The sequence below is a fragment of the Colossoma macropomum genome, unplaced genomic scaffold (assembly GCF_904425465.1).
Source record: "Colossoma macropomum unplaced genomic scaffold, Colossoma_macropomum, whole genome shotgun sequence".
NCBI classification, from domain to species: domain Eukaryota; kingdom Metazoa; phylum Chordata; class Actinopteri; order Characiformes; family Serrasalmidae; genus Colossoma; species Colossoma macropomum.
The window spans coordinates 17,839,972-17,861,578 of NW_023494801.1; the positions used below are offsets into that span (position 1 = coordinate 17,839,972).

Here is a 21,607-nt window from a genome sequence, read left to right on the forward strand (position 1 = left end):
GCTTTTTGTTGATATGTTTCATCAGAGTAATAATAACTGCTGACTGAAATGTGAAGTATTTTCAAATGCTTCCTGTGTTTTCTTGCTTAAAATAATAGTTTGTGACACAAACAAAGATCTGTGAATTTAGGCTTTTCTCTTTACATTTTAATATGTGACAACAGCATTAAGAAATCATATTAATAACAGAGAGGAGTAGATTAATCCAACAAGTTCCCTGGCTTATTACATTCGATCAGTAATTACATGGAAAGCAATGTCACGTTTTTTTAAGTTACAGGAGTGAAGAACGGAAGCCTGGACCCAAAGGCAGGTCCTGGGTATTTAAGGGGTTAAAAAGCAGAAATAAATCCTATTTTTAATTAAAGCATGTTGGTGACATTAAGGGACTAGCTGTAAAAATCTTTAACACAGCCAGAGGCTCAGTGATTAAAGTCTTACATCAACGCCTACACGTTCAGATCCCATGTGGTACATCACAAAGTGATTGGAAGTTGTAAATAATATGACATTAATTGTCCTCTGTTTGTGCTGGTGTTTTCTTTGGGCCGCTTTTTTATTGGGTCTATGAGGTTTTACCCTTAGAAACGTTAGTTTTTTTGTTAGCTTGCTTCTCATTCAAGTCAGCTGGAACTTTGAACATTTAACTAATGCACTGTCATAATCCGCACTTTTTTATATTAGATTTGAATCTAGAAATCTGCATCTCCTGCCACAGCAGCTCTAAAATAACCGCAAAAGTTGAGATAAAGCCCTTTTCTCTGTGAGCATTTGAACACAAAGGCTTTGAGAAACGTAATGAATACAGCAGAACCACACACCTCTGATCGTTCCAAAAAATTACATCACTTAACTTCATTATGTTTCCTTTTTCCTTTTTTGATCCACTTTTATCACATGCCACAAAGGTCTCTTGGGAACTGGAGAACCTCAAAATTGCTTTAAACTGATAGTTTGGATAAAATAATTACTTCACTATTTTTTCTGTACCCCAGATGTGGTCAATCAGCCAAGACAGGTTTAGTACTGGAGCTAAAAGGCTAATGTAAGTAACAAGAGATGGAAGCTTAAATGCCACCAGTTAGCAAATTGAGTTGTTAAGTAACCTGAAACAGGCTTACTTCTATGGTTTCTGACACTGTATGACATACTGTTATCTACATATATGGACAAAAGTACTTTCCAAAGTAGTGCTAGTTATCGTGAAGCCTGAATTTTGTCCATACTGTTGTTGATTTTAATGTTATTATATTGCTTGCATCTAAATTACAGCAGCCAGACTGGACGTAGCAATAGTATAACACAAGTGCACAAAAGTACAAAAGCAGTGTGTTGGATAACACAACATTACTTATGTGAATCAACGGTTAATGAGTGTAACAGAGTGAGAAACAAGCCTCCTTGTTTTAACCCTCGTTTGGCAAAAACACATGCCTGTGGCAAGAAGCTGCAACAGGTGATGACCCAGCTGTGATTTGTCTGCACTGATTTTCTCTGCATGCTTCCTGGCTCCAGTGGTGTGCAGATCAAGTAAGGTGGGTAAGATGATACCAATGGTCTTCTCTGCAGAACTGATTATGTGCTGCACTTTATGGATGTTGGTTGCATCAGATTGTGATGGAGGTGGTAATGACAGACTCTGTAATGGCTGTGTACAGATCCAGCAGCTCTTGATGCAGATTGATTGGGTTGATCATCTGCTGGGCTTTCTTTGTGATGAAGTTACAGTTGGTGTCCCACTTCAGGTCCCTGGTGATTGTTTGTCCCAACTTGAAGGATTTCACAGTTATCACGGTCTTGTTGAGGATGGTGAGGGCCTTATTATTTCATATGTAAGTTTCATGAAAGATTTTCAAGATTTTCAAAACGTCAATATTATAAAAAGCATACAGACTAAAATAGAATAGAAAGTAGGTCAAAGCTTTGTATTTTTTTTTCTGATGGGGCGGGCGGCCAATAATATCGATAATCGTGATTTTTTTAGCTAGAATATATCACGCTAGTTATTTTTAGATGGCTAAGCCTTCATTGCCGTGGCCTGTGAGGGGTGGCAGGGGCGTTTCCTGAAAGCTACAATCATCTCCACTGTTTTGAGCACCTCAGTTGAAGAGTCCTTTTGTGTCTGTTTCCTCATCATTCACTTTTAGCTACATCGCTGCTAACACTGCGCACTGAAGCTAAAAGATGAATGTACGTGGTAGGACAATACAGTGTCTCTAAAGCCTGTTTTATAAAAACAGTTTAAAAAAAATTAGTGTTTACAGTTCGCAGTTCTACTCAGTCTAACAGAATAAAGCCAGCATATACGAACTTAGCTAATGTTCACCTGCGCCAATGTCTTAGCCTACATGTCTCCACCTGTGTTGGGAAGTGGTTATGGTTGTGTGTTTCCTAAAACTATCTATTATCCACACAGTGCATTTGTGGTGGGAATATACCAAGGCAGAATGTTTAAAGTGACCAGTGACTTTGTGTCCAACTATCATGGAGTCAGTAACGCTTCTCTATGTGAGCAGAGTCTCTGCTAGCTTGAGTCATTTGTTCATTAGCGCAGCAGTGTACACTTGGCTTACGTCACACAGTGTCAGCGGTGATCGGAATGTTGTGTCTATGAATTATTATGAGTACGACTAAGTGAGCATGGTGTTGGCATCCCTGTAGAGAACCTTTACATTATGTGGATGTTCTGTAAACTTTAAAGAGGCTTCTCTTACTCATACATCTCACTTACAAAGATAGCTTTAGGAGTGCACTAATAATGAGCCACTACTGAGACTGAACCTACTCTTATTGTGGGGCAGTGTGAGTGAATGGTAGAGAGACATGGAGAAGCACACTGATTGAGACACATTGAGCCATGACAGCACTGACAGTGATTAACTGGGTGATGTTAACAGCAAAGTTTAATGAAACATGGAAGAGTTGTTTTTCTAGAGCGCTGTCACTCTGGGGATCAATAACCACCCCATCTCTCTCTCTCTCTCTCTCTCTCTCTCTCTCTCTCTCTCTCTCTTTCTCTCTCTCTCTCTTTCTTTTTCTCCCACACTCAGAATGAAACCCCTTGACAGATGCAGTTCCTGCACAGCTGTGTTACTGTAAAGCCTAATTTATAATTTTGGAGAGAAGAATTGCCGCATGACAGATAGAATACACATATCTGATGCCAGTTCAACACTTTTTGATGGATGTAGAAAATATACATGCTAAATTTTGCAAGAATGCAGATGCCATAATGTGTTGTGTATCTATGTCAGCCTGGAAAGAAGTTCTAAACATCGTGCCCCTCTGGGCGACTACAGCTCTTTGTTTATTTAAAATGAAAGCGAAAAATGAAAAATGAAAGGATAATGATTTTTTCTTTCTCACTCTTCCTGCCAACAAAAACTTTCTTCTACTTCCACCAGACAGTTATCCACCCTGTTAATTATTGCCAGGATTTTACAATATTTAACACTATTTTTTCACAATAAAAACTGTACCCATCATTTTATTATAAAATCGGTTTATCTTAAGATTTTCTGTAATAATGCAGCAAATTCCATTCAAAAAGCTTTGACTTTTCTTCTAAGATATTCCTTACAGATATAGTGCAAAACATGGTGAAGAAAAATGCACATTGATAGTGTTGATTTTATTTTGTCTTTTACTTAATTTAAATAAATAAATAGGTCTTTGTAGGTCTGGTAATATTAAAAGTCATTTTTATTATCTAAATGTACAGTGAATTGCTGTCTACTGAGTTGCATTCCTTTTACAAATATAAAAATACTACAGGATACAATTACATCACAATAATATTGGGTTGACAGTAAAGTCACAGTATGCAGTTGCTATTTTACTGTTATTTAGATTACTGTTATTTAAATGAATGTGAAAGTAATGCAACTTGTAGCCAGTAATTAATTGTATTTATTTACAATGTAGGGCTGATACTATCAATAATAGTAGTAATCAATTGAGTTTTTGTAAAAGGGCCGACAATAACAATATACTTAACTGAACAAGAACGAACCACACAAGCCCTTTAAAAAAATTCCAAACTATTTTATTGAAAAAGATAAACTAGGAAGCTTATAAAAATACCTTAAAATGTACAAAACACAAAATGACATAAAATGCACATACAGTGTTCAGAAGTAGCCATGACAAGCAGCTTTGTCATGACTTACCAACCAGTACAACAGCACAGTGGAAAACTCATCTAATCTCCTGTTTTACTTGTTGGGTCACTGTAACATTTTCCTGATGTGCACTCACACTGAGATCTTCAGTACTTCTCATGTGAATCCACCATCCAACATACCCTACAAATAATCTCATGTGCATTCTGAAACATATTGCTTTAGAAAACAAATAATATAGAAATAAAATAAAATAGAGTCGAATTAATCTGTCAAAATAAAAAATCTGATAAACATTAAAAATTATGCTAAAAATTTCAAAATCAAATGTGAAAAGTGTTTTGAAATCGTGGAAGAAGTGTTTAAAACCTGCAATGCTCTAACCAATCAAAAGTCAAGATTCAACAAGCCAGGCTGAACATCATGCACTCCATGCCCAGAAGACTCCAAGCTGTCATCCCAAAGAAGGCACATAGAACAAAATACTAACCTAAATAAAATAGTAAAGACTGACTTGTTTGCCCCACTAATGCTTAAATGTGATTACTACCTTTTTTGTTTTTTAAGTTTTTGAATGACCTGCTCATGATTGCTGATTGTTATAATTTTCCTGCTGGATACAAATTAATAAATGATAACTTCAGTTTGGAAAGTGATCAATAAACTAGACATAAATTACATTCAGATAGTATCCCAAGGTTAATCTTGAGCACTATAAATGGACATGCCCGTTGAGCTCTGTTTCAGTAAGGCAATTCATCAGTAAGGTACTATAAGGTCATTTTTATCTGATACTCTAGTTTCATTGTGGCAGCCCTACAGGTATCCATTATTTCAATGGTGCACACTACTCCAGAGCTGCTGTCAGATAACAAACCAGCTGACCTGGCATTGCCATAGAGATGGTACAAGCAGACATTAAACCAAACGTGCGCCAGCACTTTTCTCCTGAAGCACAAATTAGCCTTAATAAGATACTTGAACAGAGAATGTGGAGTCTGAGTGCTGTGCAGTGCGTTTTACACTCTAAATGTCTACATATAATGATCAGCTCGTGTTTGCAATCTAAGCAATTCCACTAAACCACTTATTAAGTAGACTTCTTTATAAACAATATACTAGAGATCATTCATTCAGTTTTTTTCTCATCCATCTGCTCAAAACTGGCTAAATTGGTGGTTTAGTTTTCAGTATGTGACGTGTCTGTCAAAACTCATCTTTGCTCATCACCTCCAACTGCTGAGATGTCCAAACCTTTCTGCTTCATCACTCATATTCGGGTGTGTCCAGACAGTAGCCTTGCTGAGCTTATGTCTTTTACTCATGCACATTTACTGGACAGACTCACGTCAACACAGCATGATGTAACTGGTCAGTGTGTGGTGCAATCATATCCACGCAGTCATACATGAAGCCTGTAATTTAGCAGAGAAGTCTCTTGCCTTATAATTGTTTATGGCAAACTGAAAATGAAGAGGTGCTAAAAACCTGTTTGCCATGAAAAGATGTCATTTGTGTTTTGTGTTTTGATGGTCAATCTTTGCGCAACATCAGCTGTTCAACTATAATATTATGAAGTTCATTATCATTTGTGTAAAAGTGACACTGTTTTAATAAGATAATGATATAAGAAATTTTATGAAAATTAATGTTTCACCTCAGTGTACTGTAGATATTAATAAGGGAAGAGTCTGTTATGTTTTTGCCTTTAAATACAGGTATTACTTATTTAGTAGAAAAAAAACAGCAAAATACCTCTTTAATAATTATTTGAAGTAACAAAATTGTAAGTACAAACATATTCACACTAAATTTTACTTCAGTGTCATATGTTTAAGCAGCAGGGATATCAAGCAGGGGTATACATTGTCCATTGCACAGTGATACTGGGCACAGCATTTCATATTTTGGCCACATAAATGCAACCTGTGGCCCAAATAGCCACCTTAGAGGTTTTTTGTGTTCTTTTCCCTTTTAAGAAACCGGTTTGATCAGACAGGGAACTAATAGCATATCAAATCAGATGATACTGGAATTTTTAACTGTAACCACTGTATTAGCTGTTGTGACAGTGTGGGAATTTTGGAGATGGGGGAGCGTCTTTTTCCTGGCTCTCAACACTGTCATAAGTTAAGGCTATTCAATGTATTTGTTATTGTATTGGTATTATATGGAGGTCTGGGTCTAAAACCATGGAAATGTGATTAAAAGTAACATCTGCTTCTGTTTTATGGCTTAATTAATCAATCAGTTTACTTGGCTGTTTTAAGTTTCTCTTGTTTATCAATTTTGAAACTAGCTAAATTAATTGCTTTGAAGTTAGCTTTGAGGCACCAAAATGTAATAGTTGTGCCATTTAAGGTGGAATGAAAAATTTGAAAAGGCAATTCTAGATTAAACACAGACACATTAAGCTCTTAAAAGATATTACATGTTTTACTGAAAGCTTGCGACATATTAGCACATATAATTTACAGACACATGCGATTTAATTTGTAGCAATTTCAGTAGAGAGGCTGCCGCTGCTGTTTTCAGTTTCGAACAACCCACTGATTAGGCTGACTCTCGTATTCAGTCATTGATGTATCTGCAGAAGGCAGAGAGTGATGTTTTTTCTCGTGAAGTTGGTCCCACCCAATTGAAATCAAAACGTGATTGGTTGATTCCTTCGTAATTTTGTCATTTTTGTAATAATTACAATAATAAATCTAGTAGTTAATCTACTAATCTAATCCTTCACTTTAGCTCTTGAAGTCCTAACCAATAGAAGAACTATATCTACCTAGATACAACGAAGAAAGAACTATTCCTGATTGGCCAGCTTTCTGCTGGGGTGGAATTTAACCCTTTTGTTTCCTTCCAGTACTCTAACAAGGAACCAAAAGTAGAACTGTAATACTTGTAGAGTTTAAATACAAGTATGATTCCATTGAATAAAAATGAACTAAACTAAAAACTACAGACATTAATTTTTTTGTTCCCAGAAATCTTTAAGCCTTCTCTGAAGGTCTAGACCTGAGGGATCCCCGCTAATACAATGTATATGCAATAATCATGTTTATATTATTCTGGCTATTCTTAATTTTGGCCTCAAAATTCATTGTCTTAATGACTCGAGTGGTCAGTGCAAATTTTTATATCTGTCTACTTCTGCCTCCATTAACTAGTTAGTTATGTGGAGTAAACTAAAGTTTAGCAAAAAGGCAGCGTTGACTGCTTTGAATATGACAACAACCAGTTCAGTATAAGCCAAGAGCAAAAACTCCCCCAAACTTATGGTTTCCGGCACACAACCTCATATCAGCAATGGAACGTCATGCAGCTCAGCAGGAGGTTGTCTTGTGCAGCACCTGTTGGACATAAGTTGCTTCCTGTATATCACACTACAGTAGAAAGTTCACATTGAAGTGGCTTTACATCCAGCATCTCTCTGTCAGGCCCTCAGCTACTCTGAAGCCGGCACAACAGCTTGTGGTTCTGAGCTTGCTTTCATCCTGAGATCCACACACTGGTCCTGAGGCCTGCATGAGCAGCTGTGAAAAAAGTGATTGTGAAGTTTCAGTTTGTGGCAGTAAAGAAGGTGCTGGGTGTGAAAGCCCCTGATTCAAGGCCCTGTTGTCAGGCACTGGTACTGTTTGGAATTTGAATGGATCTTCTTCCACCCATGAGGCCTTTGTATTAATGCAGCATGCATCTGCAATGCATATATTGAATTCACATCAGTGTCTTGCAGCAGATTTGTTGACTGATTGTTTGAATTTTCTGGGCTAGTTCATGCTGGTACTAGGAAGCTCATGGAGGTGATGGCCATTCAGAGTTTAGGTCCAACTAACTTAGGTGTAGGGCACACTCTGTTTAACTTCTTTTACTCCAATAACAGTTGGTGATTTCACATTTTTTGTCACTCACTCCTGTTGCTACAGAAATCTTTTAGAAATTTTCTAGGTGTTATTGAAGAATTTGTAGTAGTTACTGAATAAAGCCTTAAGATTAACTAAATAATGAGCCTGAAAAATAAAATTAAAAGTATAATTTGTGGTAATATCACTAGTTCACGGCGGCACGGTGGCGCAGTGGGTAGCGCTGTCGCCTCACAGCAAGAAGGGCCTGGGTTCGATTCCCGGCCGGGTGACCAGGGTCCTTTCTGTGTGGAGTTTGCCTGTTCTCCCCGTGTCTGTGTGGGTTTCCTCCCACAGTCCAAAAACATGCAGTCAGGCTGATTGGACATGCTAAATTGCCCCTAGGTGTGAGTGTGTGTGTGAATGTGTATGTTTGTCTGTCTGCCCTGCGATGGACTGGCGACCTGTCCAGGGTGTATCCTGCCTTCTGCCCAATGACTGCTGGGATAGGCTCCAGCACCCCACCGCAACCCAGAAGGATAAGCGGTTTAGATGATGGATGGATCACTAGTTCACTGCAACAGTTATGAGTTTTAATGAAGGAAAACCCAATGTAATTTAAATAATTCTGATAGCCATGTATGATGATTTTAATAGAAAGCTTAACAGTATAATACCTGTGCTGAAATTACTTTAATGCATATTAGTGAAATATTTTTTTCCCCATCTCTGTATTTAAATAAAATGCCTAGTTATTGTGACCATTGCTTTATTACAGTATGATATACTTAACAGAGAAACTGTACGTCTATTATTAATTATGATAATGATTACTCTTATTACATCTCTGGACCATCTACTTAGAACGACTGTACTTTGCAGAAGTCAGAGACTACCCTACCCGTTACTTAATTTCCAGTCAAAATGGCCATTAATTACATGTTATCCAGTTTTAGCGTCAGTAAAAAGGCAGAAAACATATTAAACAGCAAATTACACAGAAGTCTCAACAACTAAATACAATATTAAATAGTACAGTATTTATTGTGTCTCCTCATTGCTTTTAGTACAGCTTCCGTTCTTTTCAGAAGACTTGCTTTCAGTCTTTTAAGAAGACTGTAGGGATATTTTTCACACCTCCAAAGTTCAGTCTTAGTAGTTAATTGGTTTGTGGCACATTCATTCATGTTGAGGTCTGGACTCTGGAGTGGACAGTCTGCTGTTCTGAGAACACCAGCAGCTTCTTTGTTTGATTTGCAAAATTTCCTCTTTTTTGTCTGTTTCCTTTCCTTTAAGGACTTCTTAACAGCTACACATCCTTTCAGACAAGCAGAGCTGAGTTGTCTTCTCACTGTGGAAGGATAGACGGCAACACTTATGGAGTTTTTCAGATATGAAGCAAGAGTTGAGCTTGATTGCCTCTCTTCTTTCAAAGATGAAAGCTTTGACTGGTTATGTAATGGTGACCGTTTTGGTGGTCTACCAAGTCTTTCTTGGTTGTTAGGAGTTGCATATCCTTTTAATCATATTTATTAACTCCAGTTTTGGAAATTCCTGTTTTTTCACTTATTTTCCTTTGGCCTTTTTGACTTTCTATCTTGCATCTCCTAAATTAAAAGAAAAAAATTGATAAAGGATGGTGGTCTCTGACTTTTACACAATACTGTAGGTCTGAGGTTTCTTTTAAAGATATACTGGTCAGTTACTTTTATACAAATGTGATCTTTTCATCATCTCCTCCATTTGAGTTCCTGCACTAACCAGGGTAATAAACAAACACACTGTTTAAACATTGACTTGATGGGTCTGCATATAAGTCACTGTTAGAGTGACCAACCACCCTGGGTAAACATGTATCCATGTCAACAACAGCTCTTATGTACATTCCCTTCTTCACACTTTGATTGAATGAGTTTTGTGGCCATTTAACCAGGAAAAATGAGCAACCACAGTTTTAATCTTGTAACACATTAACTTTTGTTTTACTGAAGTACTTTTCTCTCACTTTCTTGGGATTTCCCTCACTCCTGTTTCTGACCTAGAACAGTTATTAATCAGTTACAGAATGTCTCTGCTTAGGACTGTAACAATACACGTATTTTCAGGTTTTATATGATTTCTTTTTATTTGAAAACAGCTTGATCCTATAAAGCTCTAATTGGCTCATTGAAATAGAAGTTTTAGTATACAACTTTTTAATGCCCCCCCCTCAAAAAACATAAGCCTCAAAAATCTCAACCCATAGAATTTCTAAGGGATTGATGAATATCAGGATGTGGGTCGAGCTGAAACAGGCATCTGCCAATCCAGAGCAGAAGAGCCAAAGTCTCATTTGTCAAAGCTTGGACTCACAGATCTTGCAGAACATGACAAAGCATCATGTATCTCTCTGGTTTATCAAGTGGTTTAGTGTCTCTTGTTGAATACTCCATTGTGCACTGATCCCTAGAGTAAGATAATTTTGTACTCTGTCATGATTAGAGCAGATATGCATGTCCATCTGTAATTAGGCCTCAGTGTCCCCTGAGTGGCTCATTTTAAAACATAAAATAATTATAACAGACTTAAATAGCAGTAAATGAAGCAAAAAATGACTAATTAGGGAAAGCAAGAAAGAAACCAGCAATCTGTTATGTTGTTCCACTTGTATTAGGGGTTTAGGGAGCTATAACTTTAGTCTGTTGCATAATTTAGTAAGAGAGAGTCTAGCCGGTGCCTCATTATGTCTATAATAATTGGGCTTGCATGCTTTTAACTGCACTTCAGTTCATCCTACCAAGATCCAGCACAGACGCAGCAAATTCCAAGCTTAGCCTTACATATCCTTTATGAACTTCTGTCATAAATATAGCAAAAAACAGTCAACACTTGACATGTGACTGGGACTAAAAGGCTTGCATGCAAACCTTACATTACCAAGCACAATGCCAAGTGTCGAATGAAGTGGTGTAAACCACACCACCACTGGAATGTGGAGTAGCTGTGGAGTGACTAATCACGTTTCACTATCCGGGAGTCTGATGGACTAGTCTGGGTTTTGGTGAATACCAGGAGAACATTACCTGCCTGACTGCATTGTGGCAACTGTAAAGTTTTTCAGGGGTTGGCCTAGAACTTGACTGGAACTCACAGAGCCCTGACCTCAACCCCATCGAAGACCTTTGGGATGAACGAGAACGGAGATTGCAAGCCAGGCCCTCTCGTACAACATCAGTGTCTGACCTCGCAAATATCCTTCTGAATGGAGGGGAAAAATTACCACAGGCATCTTGTAGAAAGCTTCCCAGAAGAGTGGAATATGTAATAGCTGCAAAGGTGGGACCAACTCCATATTAATGCTTATGGATTTAGAAATGGATGTCATAAGAACTTCCTGTAGGTGTAATGTGTAGGTGTCCTAATACTTTTGTCCATATGGTGTATATGCCAAGTGATACGTAAGCATTTATAAAACGTAGAATTTGAAACTACATCTACCTGGTTTAACGTAATAGAGAAATGTGTCAATAGGGGTACAAATGCAGTAAAATAAAATACAATATTTTAGCACATGAATCAAATACTGGTTTGAAATAGCATCAAATCTAAACATCTAAAATCTAAACTTTACAACCAGACATGCCACCAACATACCAACAATCTCCCATACTGTAACTCCTCTGTAACATAATGCTTATTTGCACAATTTTACAAATGTATTTTTATAAAATTAAATTTAAAATTTAATTTTAAATCTGCCTGTGTACAGATATTCATGCATCTCTTTAACACCTTTTACTTTGACTCTTAATTCTCTTTATACTGTTTATTTTATTTTTGTTTTTTTTTTTGTACATTTTTTTTTGTAATTTTGTAATTAGCTCTGCCAGTTTGTATTGAAGTCCCTGTAGTTACTGAATAATATGACTTCGTAAGTAGTAAGTCTGGAATTTTAAGAGGTTAACAGTCTGTGTGCTTGTCTGGTCAGTTCATTATGTTACATGTCATACATGTGTTCACTTACCAAGACCAATTCCTTGTATGTGTGACGTACCTAGTGGAATAAATTACCTTTAAATATCTGTCCATAATGATACGATTCCAATATCATTGTGCGTTCCTTCCTAAAAGGGGGTAAAAATCCTCTGCACTGCACCTGAAAGCATTTACTCTTTTATAAGTTTATATATTTTAAATATTATTTATATTTAAATTTATTTGTCTTCCCAGAAAAAATCACTTCTGTTAGTCTAGTTTCCTCTATGCTGTATATTTTGGATAGAACATGTTTTTGATAGAATAACAGCTAATATATGGGGAATTTTTTTATATATTTAATGAAGGTTGAATTTATCATAATAAATTGATTGATAAATTGCTAATTCTTGTATGTATAAAGCCCACTCCCAACATCATGAAAAGAAAAAAGGATATATATATAGGATATATATAAACACATATATAGGATACTTTATATGTATGGGAGAAAATGACTGTTAAGCTCTTATCCTTGTCCATATTCTTCTTGTATAGAAAAGCCAAATAAACAAAATAAAAACAAATTAAATAATAAATAAAAACAAATGCACATTGTTTTTATATATCAAAAACCAGTATATACCCTGTCATGAAATTTTGTATTACAGCTCTACTCTCTCATGTAGGTAATTGATGAGGACTGTGTCTGCAGTACTAGCAGGTTTAAAGAAGAGGTAGGAAGTGTATAAATTTTAAATGCTCTACTTCTTTTGACACACGTGGTCCACCAGCCTCATATATTAAGTGTTTACAGGCAGCTCAGCATCTGTGCAGCTGTAGTGAGGACTCATCGTTGTTTGTATGCAGCGAGCAGGCGCAGCTGATGGGTGTCTTTTCAGGAATAGACATCTGTGGGCGAGCTGCAGCTCTAACCCTGAAGGAGAGAGAGATATGGAAATGGAGAGAGAGAGAGAGAGAGAGAGAAGGAGGGAGGAAAAGGAGCAGGCAGCTGGCTGGACCTGAATAGCGCTTTCTTAAGCCCCTCTCTCCCTCCCTCTCTCGCTCTCTTTCTCTCTCTCTCTCTCACTTTTTTCTGATCTTCATTCTCCACAGGGCTGTCAGGTGCAGACTGAGAAGGAAATCATTTCCAATCGAGCGATGTAATGATGCTGAATATTGATGATGATGTTGTTCTCATTTGTTTTCAGCTGAAGACGCATCTGTCTATTAAGAACGTTTTACTGTTACAGTTGATTTAAGTAAGTGAATTCAACTGAATGGCTGTGTGGCAACAGAAACGGGTCTTGAGTATATTTGTCTGGTGCTGCTGTGAGAATTACCTTCATAAATCTCATGAGAGGATGGAGATTTGTTTTTTTTATTTCTCTAATGCTATAAATAGACGTTGAAAGGTTTATGACAAGAACCTTTTCTGAGCGTCATTCTTATTGGAAAAGCATTCAGCGTTTGACCTCATTCGCTGTCAGTGCAGCAATCAAAAGTTCTTTCCGTTGGTCTCTCTCTGCCATTGTCCATTACTCAAAAGTACTGTGTTATATTCAAGTAAGAGCCCTTAAGCAAACGTGTGAACTAGGAATAAGCCACAGAGCTTTACAAAAGGCAGTGGTAAGAATGATGCAATTAAATGGAAACTGTGCTGTGTCTATCTGTTCCCTTTGGCTGGAGTAATCATCCTCCAATAGCAGTTCACAGCTTCCTCTCTGCTTCGTGTGACGACTTCCTTTACAACTGAACATTACTCCTCTGTGACATAATCTCTACTGTGTATACTATGTACTAATATTACTGTGCACAAATATTATGGTAGTATTCTGCGAGTTAACTTTGAATTAGGGATGGCCAACATCTAAAAACAATTGCCATGAAATCTTCTCGTTAAAAAATATGTATTACATTTGATACTGAGACATGTTTGTGTTCAAATTTTGTTCCATTAGTTTAGTGCTGGTGCTTTACAGCTAACTTTACTAAGAAACACTAGAAGCCAATGTTATTTCCATGAACATATCACCAAAACTTCTCTCAACCTGCTTGATTTTCATACAGGTCTCCATTAAGGTCACACAGACTTGTTTCTGGAATTCGGACTCTTCCACAGAATCGAACTCCCCTTCTCAATCATGTGGGTCACACAGACATATGGACTCACATTATATTTAGATTTCTGTTGTTTCGATTTATGAACGTACATTTTCAGTTTGTAAATTCAAGATTAAGAGTTATTAATAAAGAGAAACAACAGAAACTGTATACATAATCTGTAGCGCCCATATGACTGTGCAAGCAAACATGAGTCAGAATTGCCCAAACTGACTGTCTGCTGCATTTAGCCACTCAGTGAAGTTTTGTTTATCACTGTGTCCTAAACCAGGGCTTCCCAGTCCCAGTCCTCAGGACCCCACACTGTGCACATTTTTGTGGTTTAATCTCATAAAGCACACCTGATTCAACTCATTAGCTAATGAACAAGCTCCTCTTGCTCTGGGGCCAGTGTGTAGAGTAAGAAAAACACAAACATATGCAGAGCATGGGGACTGGGACTGGGAATCCGGTGTCCTAAACAGCAGTGATAAGTTGGCAAGACCTTTATGCAGATTGAGCAGGTGGAATGATGTTTTGGGAATGTATTCATGGAAAAGAATTGGCTGTCAGTAGATTTCTAGTGTATATTAGCAGCATTTGCCTTGAAGCTCCAGTGCTAAACTACTACTATTTCTGGGGTGAGTGGAAAATTACAACCACTTTTCCAAAAAAGTTGGGACGCTGTGCCAAATGTAAATAAAAACAAAATGCAATGATGTGCAGATCATTTAAACCCTATATTTCATTGAAAATAGTATAAAGACAACATATCAAATGTTAAAACTGAGAAATTTTATTGTTTATTGAAAAATATTCGCCCATTTTGAATTTGATGCTAACAACATGTTCCAAAAAAAAGTTTCTCAACGTAAACTGGCAAAGAACTTTTGCTTTTCATCATCTATGGTACATAATAACATTAAAAGATTCAAAGAACCTGGAGAAATTCCTGTATGTAAGGAAAAAGGCCAAATATCAGTATAAGCTGGCCGTGATCTTTGGGCCCTCAGGCAGCACTGCATTAAAAACTCTGCAGTGGAAATCACTGCATGGGCTCAGAAGTACTTCTGAAAAACACTGTCTGTGAAAACAGTTCATCACTGCATCCACAAATGCAAGTTGAAGCTCTAAAACACAAAGAAGAAACCATATACAATCAGGATCAAAAAAGGGACTAAGGGGAAGTGGAGAAGTGTCCTGTGGTCCGACGAATCAACGTTTGAAATTTTTTTTGGAAATCATGGACACTGTGTCTTCTGTGCTAAAGATCACTTAGCTTGTTATCAGTGCACAGTTCAAATGCCAGTATTCATGATGGTATAGGGGTGCATTAGTGCATATGGCATGGGTGACATGCACATCTGTGAAGGCACCGTTAATACTGAACGATGTATACATGTTTTGGCAATATATGCTGCCATCCAGACAACGTCTTTTTCAGGGAAGGCCTTGCTTATTTCAGCAAAACCACATTCTGCATGTATTACAACAGCATTGCTCCATATTAAAAGAGTCCGGGCGCTAAACTGACCTGCCTGCAGTCGAGATGTGTCACCCACTGAAAACATTTGGCGCATTATGAAAAGAAAAATACGACAAAGGAGACCCCGAACTGTTGAGCAGCTGAAATACTATATCAAGTAAGAATGGGAAAACATTTAACTTTTGGTCTCTTCAGTTTCCAAACACTTACAGAGTGTTGTTTAAAGAAGAGGTGATGAAATACAGTGGTAATTATGCCAATTGTGTCCCAACTTTTTTGGACTGTGTCACTAGCAACGAAGTCAAAATGGGCATATATTTTTCAAAAAACAATAAAATTTCTCAGTTTTAACATTTGATATGTTGTCTTTATAGGATTTAACTTCAAAAATATAGTTTACATGATTTGCATGTCATTGCATTCTATTTTTATTTACATTTATTTGCAGCATGCCAACTTTTTTGGAATTGGGGTTGTATATCATTTTGATTTTCGCCAGAAAATTCTTTTAGAGAACACTGAAACGTTTCATAACAAAGGCCTGTTTAATTAGACTTTGTGCAATGCAGGTTAAACGTTGAATAAAACCTTTTTAAATGTTGAATAAAAATCTTTTTATGCATACTTTTTGATAGTATTGTTAAATGTGGCACTATAGGTCCTTTTTTGTCTGTCCTTACTTAACAAACCTCAAAAAAGACTAAATAGTTTGGTGATCATCGTGTATGATGAAAACGTCTTCAAATATAATGATGTCATATTCCTTATCGCTAATTCTCTTAAGTTCTAATTTGGTCGGTTGTCACTTGTCAAAGAACAGCACAGAGTTACTTGTTGGCCATTGAAAAAAATCAATTTCATTACCAGCCCTACGCTGACGGAAGTAGAATACTGGAATGTTTATGAACCACACTGTCTGTTAATAAATGACTGAAAGCGATATAAAATATATTGTTCCTACATTTTTTACTTTTCTTTACTTGGTGTCCCATAGTGCGTTGCAGCTTTTGCATGATCTGTCCAATCGTCAAATTAATCTCATTCATTTCTAAATTTGGTCTGTTTTTGTCTCCTTTAGGTCATCTCTGACATGCCCACATTGCCTTAAGCAGAGTCACACCTTCGATCCTTTCCTCTGTATCTCTCTTCCCATCCCTTTGCGCCAAACCAGGTAAGTACAGAAGTAAATCTCAAGTGCTTCTGGCAAGTAATTTAGCTTAATTCATTAATTTAAGTTTCATATATTTTTTTACACCCTGCCAGTTTAACAAAAATGGCTGATAGAACGCTGGAATTGTCAATTGTCATGCGATGTGTAAAGGTACAGGAAGTGTCTGTTTATGGTGGTACCCCTGCAGGCAGCGAGTGTAGGACAACAAGGCAGAGCTCTGCTGTTACAGTCAGAGACAATAGGCTGAATTGGCTGAGGCCTGCTGTGGAAACAGCTCCTCTAAATCAGAAACAATGTTCTATTCAGACTGGAGCCCTGTGGCACACCGCACCCTGTAAGTGCTATACCTCAGCCTTCAGGGGAAATCCTGACATTTTAGAGGAGCTGCCCATTCATATGGGTAAATACACACTCGTGTGCACACGCACGCAGTCATATTCAAGGACACACACATGGGCATACACACGCTGTCACACAGAAATGCAGCGGTATGTACTGCAAACACACAGATCATACACAGGCTTATGTGTGGATACATAGGCATTGTCAATGTGTCTTAATAATACTCTTAACACAATTTGTTAAGTCATGTTCAAATTATGCTGTAGTTTCTTATGATAAGCTTTGCTATAATAGTAGCCTGTGATAGTTTAAAGGCAGGGCTGGTCTGAATAATTAGTTTCTCTATTTAGCATCTATTTGCCACCTTTTCTTAAACCACAAAAATTGTAGCCCAAAATAAATTACATTGTCAAAAGCCTTTAGATAGAACACTGTTATTGAATGGATTCATTATAAATTATTGCTATGTTAGTTGAATGCCACTTCACCTCACCTCAGAGCGCAACAAACCTCACCGCTTGGCACATGACCACTGAAGCAAAGAAGCAGAGATGCCTAAGAAATCATATGTGGGAGGCACAACTTCAAATTATCAGAAGAAAAATACTTGCAATTTGTGATGAGTTTCATATACTATAGAGGCACAACAACATTGATGAAACCTCTTAAATCAGTAACTTTAGTGATCCTTATCTGAGTACCATAGGCTCCAAATTGGCTCAGTTATGTAACCACTTCAGGTGAGAATGTTCAGTCTTTTTTCTCCCTTTCTTTTCTAATTAAACAGTTTTACAGCAGGTTTAAAACACTGAAAGCACAAACAGCAAATGTGTTTATTTCAACAAAATCACACAAGTTTTAACCGCTGTTGGTATCAGAGAAGAGTAGCCTCCGCCAGAGATGTTTATGTGTCTGGAGTCTGCTGGGATGTGAGTTGCAAGCTTCTAACCTGAGCGTCCCAGCTGAGTCATGAGTCTTTAGTAGAGAATTACAGTGTCGTTATTAGCTGCACCTTTCAGGTTCACCACTTTAAATAACAAGCCTTTTATTACAGAAATCCTTCAGCCTAGTTTGTTTGCTAGCATAATAGTAAATTCAGCTGAAGTGTAATTACATTTTGAAGGAATGTGGTCTGTAATTCACTTAAACTGTGCCTAGATTAACTGAAAACTAAAGCTAAATTAACGTTTGCTAGTTTTGCCTCTTTCCTTTAAACACTGCATTTAATGCATGTAGCGCTTTGTTGTGTCCTTCACACTACAGGTTTTTTATAATGAAAAGCTTGTTTTCTGAAACTGTATTGAACCTGGCATAGCTGTGAACAGAACAGAATTAGAGTAATTACTGCTGTTTACCTGTCTTGATTTCATGTCCTCCAGGATGTGGTCATGACGACTCAGGAGATTCTTTCTGTAACTAGCTCCAGGGCCAGAATAAGTTACTGGTCTGGGGTAAATACCCACATTTTGGCTCTTTCCCTTTTTCAAAACAACAAATTGGACTGGAATTTCGGTGAAGTACTTGGTATTTATTTCAGATACATCACTTATTAAACAAAAAAATGAGAGAGCCAACATGGAAATGGGAAAAAAAGAGGGAGATTAGCATCATGGCAGTGACTACAGTTGCCAAGGTAACACTGCACATGGCCATAGTAAAACTGAAAGGCAAAATCGCACACCTAAGGTTGGAAACAAAAGGTTTTATTCCTTTCTTACATTATGATTAGTGGTCCTAATTCAATGAGTATTTTGTACATGCATTTTTTTGTAACTGTAATTTCGCTGGTCTTGGTCTCAAGTCTGAGTCACAAGTCAGTTAAGCGTGCTTCCGAGTCGAGATGCAAGTCAGTTAAGCATGTATCTGAGCTGAATCGAAAAACACTTCAAATATTTTGGTTTTTAGAGGTGTTTTTGAGATTGAGTTCAGAAATAACAAGTATTTAAAGCCTGTAAAAGCATTTTACAGGCCAGCCCTATTTATAGGACTCCTTCTGTTCTAAATAGCGGTTGCTGAATCCCAATAATTGTTTTACTATAAGAAATGTTAAGCTGGTGTGTCAGCTTCTTTTTCTCTTTTTTTTCCTTTTTTTGGTGTATTGTCAGTGTAAATGAGACAGGTTTCTGCAGCAGGTGCGCAGTAAGGGAGGTGAGTGTGGTAATTAGAGAAGCTGATTTAGTGGTTCCCTCAGATTCCTGCCTGAGGGGTGTCAGAGACAGACAGCTTCTCTCTCCCTCACTCACACCACTCGTTAAGGTACTAGGGTGTGCCTGGCACTCATTTCTGCCCATATCTCACACACACACACACACACACACACACACACACACACACACACACACACACAAACACACACACACAGCCCTTTCTGGAGGTTAAGTGCTTTTCCTCATTCATCATGTATCCTTTAAAACTCTTCATCCATTTTCTCAGCTTTCTTTCCAGCTGAATCTCTTCAAATGTGCCCCTTCCCTGAACAAATTCAGAACTTAAAGAGTGCACAGCTTCTAAGCAGCATATTGCTGAAGATGCCTAAGATTATTGTGTGGACTGCTCTTGCTATTTTGAGTTTAGCCAGGGGCCATGTACTATATGGAAACTCTGCTCTGATGTGTAAACACTGAAATAGACTCACAAGTTCTCTTATTGTTTTGGGCCTGCTCACACAAGGAACACGCTCACAAATGGATGCTGTGATATTAAAACTGTCTGTGTCAGTATTGATGGTATTGACAAAATTCTGGATTTACACACACACACACACACACACACACACACACACACACACAAATATTTGTATATATATCTGCTGTTCTCTGTTAATCATGTGACTTCTTAATATTGTTATTGCATTGATTTAATAAGTAAGCAATGTGATCTGTAACAGGACAGCTGAGACAGACGCATACAGATTGTAAAAACTGAAGAGGCTTTACTAGTGTGAGGGAATTCCGAAAGCATTGTCACAAAACAGGCCAAGGTCAAATTCAAAACAGTCCAAAACCAGAAGATCACATTCACAACAAAGTCTAAGGGTTTAGGCAGAAGACAGAATTGTAATAAACAGACAAAAGGTCAGAAAACAGGAAAACAAACCAGTAATCAGAAAGAAACACTCTGAATACAGAAGCAATATCTCACAATTTGCCTAAACCAGCATGTTAAGAAGAGCCATTTTGTCCTTTCAATAAAAATCAAACCACCTTGGAAGCCACAATGTTTTATGTCCATTGTACCATCTTGGCTGTAAATATGTCTCAGTGTGTGCTAATGTCCTAGTATAGGATAAAAAAAACATAATATAAACGAAAATGCAGGCTTACTTTGCTCTGCTTTAAGCTTTATCTCAGCTATAACTGCTTTTCTCGCATCTCTGGCAGGAAACTTTTCCTAAAAATTAGAGTAGCTTCTCGTAAAATGCCTCTCAACGTTTGACTTTTTACAAGGCTGAAGTCAGCTTCTCATTCGCCAGCTTCTTGTGTGAATTTTCCCGTTCCACCTTAAATGGTGGCTGAGGCGCCAGAATGTAACTGCTGCGCCATTTAAGGTGGAGCAAGAAAATTCAAACAAGAAGCTGGAGAATGAAAAGCTGACTACAGCTTCACAACTTTTAGGCGATTGACAGTTTCTTGTTGCAGATTAAACACATCAGGAAACGCTGAGTGCTTATAAATGCAAATAAGTCCATTTTTATTTAATCTAATTCTGCCGTGGCGCCGCAACAGGACAGTAAAAGAGCCGCATGTGACTCCGGAGCCACAAGTTGCCGCCCCCCTGGCCTGAACTAAATCCTGGGCTTAAAAAACAGGTCACAAGATTAACAGAATAGGTGATCATAATCAATAATCTGGCAAGGCTGATCTCAGATAGGTTGTGTGTGGTGGAGTCAGAGTCGAGTGATCACCAAGGGGTTCTGGGAATTGGAGTCCCTGCTGGAGGAATGTGTGACATGATCTAACATAGTTGAAAAAAATGTTTAATTTTGTATGTCTCACTAACTACCTTTTGGAACAAGAAAAACACATAAGAGAAATAAAAATCACACATATTGTTATTCCTCTGATTAAAAAAAATCAATAATAAGCTCATACTGATTCAAATTGCCCTCTGATTGAGGCTAAAAAGAGTTTAATGGGCCATCACGAAAGTCCCTGAATGGATTGGCAACACAATGCTTGGTTCGGTGGAGAACTATGATTTTGTCACTAATTGAAACTAGACAATGTCTGTATTGACAAAAATGCTCTTTACTTATAATAGGGTTTTGTTATTGTTCAGTAAAGCTTGCCCAGCCTCACTATGAACATATTTGTGGGTGGTCAAGTCTGGGTGTTAAGCAGTATTACAGGGATAGAATTTGTAAAGTGGACAGTAGGGCATGTAAGCGACATGCTGACATGCTGACAGTGAAAATTGTCTTTCTTCTCTTCATAGCAGAATTGGCAAAGGCAATACTATTATGAAATATGATTAATCTGTTGCTCTTATGAAATAAATTTGTTCAGGTTCTTTCCATTTTAATTGCTATTAAGCAATGCTTAATTGCTTAAATTGAAAAGCCGCTCCTGGTGGGTGGAGCATGGACAGGTAA

At 37.6% G+C, this 21,607-nt stretch overlaps 1 protein-coding gene across 2 annotated transcripts in view; it reads left to right on the plus strand.

Moving 5' to 3' along the window:
* usp43b (ubiquitin specific peptidase 43b) overlaps positions 1 to 21,607 on the plus strand; it is a 150,406-nt gene that overhangs the window by 60,465 nt on the left and 68,334 nt on the right. For both annotated transcript variants that reach the window (XM_036589579.1, XM_036589580.1), the window contains one exon: positions 16,582 to 16,674. In XM_036589579.1, the coding sequence (XP_036445472.1) occupies positions 16,582 to 16,674 (93 nt within the window). The remainder of the gene's footprint in view (positions 1 to 16,581; positions 16,675 to 21,607) is intronic.